This window comes from Polyodon spathula, chromosome 3, assembly GCF_017654505.1.
Source record: "Polyodon spathula isolate WHYD16114869_AA chromosome 3, ASM1765450v1, whole genome shotgun sequence".
Lineage (NCBI taxonomy): Eukaryota > Metazoa > Chordata > Actinopteri > Acipenseriformes > Polyodontidae > Polyodon > Polyodon spathula.
In genome coordinates, this window is record NC_054536.1 from 81,951,839 (window position 1) to 81,957,838 (window position 6,000).

The 6,000-nt window shown below is 35.4% G+C and overlaps 1 protein-coding gene across 3 annotated transcripts in view; it reads left to right on the plus strand.

The window, feature by feature from the left end:
- The window catches only part of LOC121313490 (BTB/POZ domain-containing protein KCTD1), a 40,012-nt gene extending 34,276 nt beyond the window's left edge, over positions 1-5,736 (plus strand). For all 3 annotated transcript variants that reach the window (XM_041246100.1, XM_041246101.1, XM_041246099.1), the window contains exons 3-5: positions 948-1,092; positions 1,956-2,261; positions 4,144-5,736. In XM_041246100.1, coding sequence (XP_041102034.1) covers positions 948-1,092; positions 1,956-2,261; positions 4,144-4,302 — 610 coding nt within the window. In that variant the 3' untranslated portion in view covers positions 4,303-5,736. The remainder of the gene's footprint in view (positions 1-947; positions 1,093-1,955; positions 2,262-4,143) is intronic.
- The last annotated feature ends 264 nt before the right edge of the window (positions 5,737-6,000 follow it).

Genomic DNA, 6,000 nt, shown 5'->3' on the forward strand with positions numbered 1-6,000 from the left:
TTATTTATGTATTCTAATAAATAACCTTTAATTTTTGAGGCTCTTCTTAAGCAAGTCAATCTTTGTAAATGTTTTTAAAAAATGAATATAATTATATTTTTGTAATTTTTTTTATGTTTATTCTAAGTTTGGAAAAGAGCATACAAGACGGCTGTTCTTTTATCCAGATAAAGTGTGACCCTTTTCTCTCTACAGAAGCAACAGCTGGGTTGCAGGTATATCTGCAGTATTTGTAATTTAAAGAGAGAGAGATTTTAGGATGGGGGCCTAGTTAGACTTTTCAATACAACGTAATTTATTTATTTATTTATTTATTTTTTAAATGGAAAGAAAATGGGTAACACTAGTTTAGGGATCTGATATAACTGATTTATAAACATTTAATTAACAATGATCGAATATGATTAAAAATAACGGTAGCGATTTATATTGCGTGGCATAAATTATTAAATAGATATGCAATTGAGTTTAAATTTATGTTCAATTATTCCTTGTTACTTTTCCATTAACATTTACATCAGATTAACTGCATTTTCAATTAAAAACATGTAAACAATGGGAAATTATTACATATTGTAAAGTTTAACAAAACGTAATATCAGTGGATATCAGGTATGCAATTACATTTTCAATCGACATTTGGTTAACATTTAACAAGGTCTGTTTGTCTTTCTGTGCTCTTGTGTGTGTCTGTCTGTATGCTTGTATATGTCTTTTGTCATTGTATATAGGTAGTATTTTAGTTTTAAGAGTCCATCTGTCTTAAACCCTATTTGAGGTTTCTGTATTTTAAGCAGCTACTATATTTCACTGATACTAAATATGATATGGCAAGCGATAAAATATAAGACAGAAAATAGAACAAGAAATGAATATATGTTGATGGTCCTAATTCTGAGCGATTAATGCTAAAAAATGGTACTCCTACGCTGTTTTTTTGTCTACAGAATTGGCCGTCTCTTCGATGGCACAGAGCCTATTGTCCTGGACAGTCTCAAACAACACTACTTCATCGACAGAGATGGGCACATGTTCAGATACATTTTAAATTTCCTTAGGACCTCCAAACTTCTTATTCCTGATGACTTTAAAGTAGGTATAAAAATAGCTTCTAGAAATGTATTTAGATTTTAAATGATTGATTATTAAAACTAGTGTATATATATTTAAACACAGTTGCTGCTTGCATATCCCCCGGGTAGCAGTCATTTTGCTGCCTACCACTGTGAAGCTAGAAGGGACTTCTAATTACACAACATTGTAAGGTTCTTTTAAACACAGTAGTTCCATTGGTGAGCAATCTTCCCTCTGATCAATGGCCAGGGAATGTGGATTCAAATTACAAAGCCATTGCGATAGTGTTTAAAAATGAATTTGCACCAACACACAGTACAAAGAGGCAACAATAATGAGCAATGATAGTCAAGGGCTGTTGCTTTAATATCTGAGTCTTAAATACCGTAATACAGGGGTGTCCAATCATAGTCCTGGAGGGCCATTCCACTCCAGCTTTTCCAGGTACGATTTGATAATTAACTACCTCACGCCTGGATGGAGGTTTAACTAATTCCCTTAAATTGTTTTGAATAGGGTTGAAACAAAGACCAGGAGTGGAAGGACTAACTTTGGACACCCCTGTTGTAATACCATCCTCTCGAGTTATGTGCGTTTTAGCATATATGTGTTTTTACTACATTTAATAATTATAAAAACTATACAGAATTATAAAAAGAAAATAAAGGAAAAAATGCTAATGTAAAATTAACAAAGGAATTATTTGGTCATTTTCTGCAACTTGGTTGTTTATTGCTAGTTTTATGGCATTACAATTGTTGAGTTCCTCTCAGATAACATGCATTTCCCTTTTCACTTGCTTCAAAGGCAGGCACACTGTGTGTGTGTGAGAGTGATCAGTCCCTGTTTGTACTGAGGCCCTTCTCCTCTCGTTCCACCAGGACTACAGCCTCCTGTATGAAGAGGCGCGGTACTTCCAGCTGCAGCCCATGCTGGTAGAGCTGGAGCGCTGGAAGCAGGATCGGGAGCTGGGGCGTTTCTCCCGCCCCTGCGAGTGCTTGGTGGTGCGGGTGGCACCAGACCTTGGCGAGAGAATCACTCTGAGCGGAGACAAGTCCCTCATTGAGGAGGTCTTCCCAGAGATTGGTGACGTCATGTGCAACTCTGTCAACGCTGGCTGGAACCACGACTCTACGCATGTCATACGATTCCCGCTCAATGGCTACTGCCACCTCAACTCTGTGCAGGTGAGAATTAGTATTTTAGTATTTTAGTATTTTAGTATCACTTCAGTGTCTAAACAAGTTGTTGTATTTTAAGCAGTTGAAGATGATAGCAGCCAACTTCCTCTGGCACCCAATGATTGAATTTGGCATCCAATTTTTTTTGTGTAGAGCCCTGTTTGTCCATTTTCAGTGCTCTACACAGCAGCTTTTGTTTTAGATCTTTCTCCAATGTGAACAAACCTATTTAATGCCTTAGACAAGAGGTCTCCCCCACCACCACCCAAATTTTCGAAGGATAGAGAGATCACATTATAAAAATATTGTTCAACATTATTATTTGAGCACAAGGAGGTTAAATGACTTGCTTAGGGTCACACAATGAGATAGTGGCTGAGGTGGGATTAAAACCTGGGACCTCCTGGTTACAAGCCCTTTTCATTAACCATTGGACCACACTGCCTCCTATGTAGACACATTAAGCTTGTAACAGGGTGCAGTAACTTGTCTAGGAATTATTTTCCAGTGATATTCTTAAAAAAAAAAAATTAAAATTAAAATTAAAAAATGCTCTGACAGTTGAAACACACTTTAATAGTCTTTCTTGCAATGTCATTTTTTATATACTAGGACATATTTGCCAGTGCTCTTTTCTGAAACTTGCTGTCATAAACTCCCCAGTTACTACAGATTCCAGATTTGAGCCCATTCCTTAATTCAGGAGACAAGCGCTCACTTTTTTTTTTCCAGATTGACAATTTCATTACTTTCCTTGGGGAGGGGGTGCATAATCCTGCTTGGTTATTAAAACAAATTGCCACTGGGTTCCATAACTGTGCTAATGGAGAGGAGATGGAAATTGCCAGCAGTGAAAGGCCTTTGTGGTTTGGCACGCAGTCCAGCCCGGAGTGCTTCCGAGCTTCTGAGCTGCCAAGTGGCACAGAAAAACAATGCCCCTGGAGAACTCTTTTAAAGGAATGTGATCTCACAGCGTTCTTGAGATAATGGCTACAAAGCTGAGGAATCTGGAGGTCATGTGCAGACAGTGAGAAGATGCAAGTTTCTTATGAGTGGTAACACTTAATTTAGAACATCATTTGTGTATTACTTTTTCAATCCCTTTCTTTTTTCCTCCATAACACACTGCATATACAAATATATAACCGTGTAGTCCAGATCCTACAACATATGAATTAGCATTAAAAGAAAATCAGCCACCTACAGGCAAGAATTCTCACTTCTTTGTTTGCACAAAAAAAAAAAAAATGAGGTTAGTTGTCATAGATTGTCGCCTTGGTTTATGGAAATCTTAAGGCTATAAGAGTTAAAGAAGGTAAATAGAAATTACATTTTTTATACAGTGTTATCATTTTGTAGTACTTTTAGTAGTGTGTCTCTATAAATGCATATACATTTTGATTTGAAATATACAAAACAAAGGTATGTTTAAAAAAAAATAATAATAATAATTTAAGGTTTAATCTATTATTCCTAAATCTCTAAATTTATATTTTGATATATTAAGTGTTTAAAACTTTTGAATAAATAGTGATTTACCCACTATCATATGCATTTAAAAATGAAGTGGAGTTGTGGTGAAAATATAAATGTGATTTTAGAACACTGAGTTTAAAAAAATTCTAATCAGTTTTAAAATATAGTGAACAAAGACCCAAGTGTTATAAAACTGCACATACACACAGATAACCTATTAAACACCATGCTACCTTTATTGTCAAGCATATGGTTATTTTTTTTTTTTTTTAATAAAGTGGTGACTAGTTGACTGTTTTTTACCTTGAATGTTTAACTTTGGGAATTAAGTAATTTTAGCAACGCAGCTCCAGTGGAGCATGTTTAGATGCATGTTAGTGATAAAAGTGTGTGTGTGTGTGCTTTGTTGCAGGTTCTCGAGAGGCTGCAGCAGAGAGGGTTCGAGATTGTGGGTTCCTGTGGTGGGGGAGTGGATTCCTCGCAGTTTAGCGAATACGTTCTACGGAGGGAAATCAGGAGGGCACAGCGTGGCCCCTCTGTCATCCGGATAAAGCAGGAGCCTCTGGACTAAACAGAAAAAACTGATGTGCTCCGCTTCAAAGAGCATGAGACATTTCACAGGCAGCCAGTACGGAACATAAAGCGGGCTCCTTTTATTTTATTTTTAATTTGCAGACTGATTGAAATAAGAGAACTAATAGGAGAAATGGCATTTTTGGAACAACTCGTGAAATTATGAATTTTTTTAAGTTTTGGGATTAAGAGCTGACAAAGGCATGCCCTGAATTATAAATACTCCAGTATTTTAAAAAAAATAAATAAATAAAATTGAAAAAAGTTTGTTTTAAAACTTTGAGACAAATACAATTCTAATTGGGCATCTTGCAGAAATCACACTGCAAGCAATGAAGCACAATCAGAACATACTGTTGGTATGTGTACAGTCCAAATAAATACACTTTGCATTTTTGACTACATTACTTTGTCTTGTGTGACCGCTAAAACACATTGCCAGCAAAACTAAACTTGCTCTGGAAACCTTATCTGGGAAAACTAGGATCTTAAGTTTTAGTAGAGCCTACCTTTTTTTTTCTAGGGGAGCAAAGCAGTTTTATATTATACTTTTATTGGGTAAAAAATAGATTTTCTTGAAACCATGGGTTTTAGAACATTAATAAAATTGATTAGGCTTGTAATACTGAAAGGGGAACTGAATATATGCCAGACTAGGAAAGCTATGTAGAGATATATAAAATAAATGAATAACATACATCTGTACGGAGTATATGTAATGCAAGATTATTCTACTTAGTGCTGAAAGGATATTTCTTGCATAAAATGTGTAACTTCCTTAAAATGGTTGTAGATAAAAGTAATTGCAATACCTTACCTGTCGTACACTTCCATTCGATTTCGATTCGAGTTCTAGTAAATCTGATACTACAATTCAACACGTCTTTGTTTGCAAGCCTTTCTTTAAGGTAGTTTTGTCAGATCCTTGGATATTTCACCTGGCGAGTGAAATTTAACCCTATTGACTGACGTGCTTTGCAGCCAATAAAATGCTTTAATGTCGAAGACACTGCTAAGGTGAAATGGCCTAGGAAGTGAACAGACTTCTTGAAGTATGGCAAACAACTCTCTTTAACCTTGTAAGAAATGTTTTAAAATGAAGATTCGTGTTTGCTATAAAATAGGTTTCCTTTAAGACTGGACATTTGACACTTAGTTGGCAAATAGAAGTGCATGGCAGGTTGTTGCAGTGCAAGAAAGTTACTTGTGCTCTGGAGGTCTTACACAGTCCTCTTGGGTCTTAAAATTATCACTCCTATTCTGTTTAGTGGGATAATTATCAGTACACAATAAAGATTCATTAGATAACCTCTGTTTATTGTGTTAGTTGCAACCACTTTAATCCTCAGTGAAATAAGATGAAGTATTCTGGAAGAAGCTAAAGATAATATTGCAGTAGAAATATAAATGCATATTTGTGGCCAGTTTAAAATTTAAAAATCAAACAAAATATATGCTGCATCAATGTGTAAAATATTTCGGATTTAGATTTTCAGAAGCAGAGTTTCCTATATACCCACAAAGAGAACTTGCTAATTTGTAAAGCAGAATAATTTGACTCTGTTTTAATAAAGTGTTATAAACCGTTTGATACATTTATTTGTAATTACATTTTAATAATGGTGTGGGTGCGGGTGAGGTACTTTGTTAACTACATAAAGAAAGTACATAAGAGTTTCAACAGCTTTAGGACCCA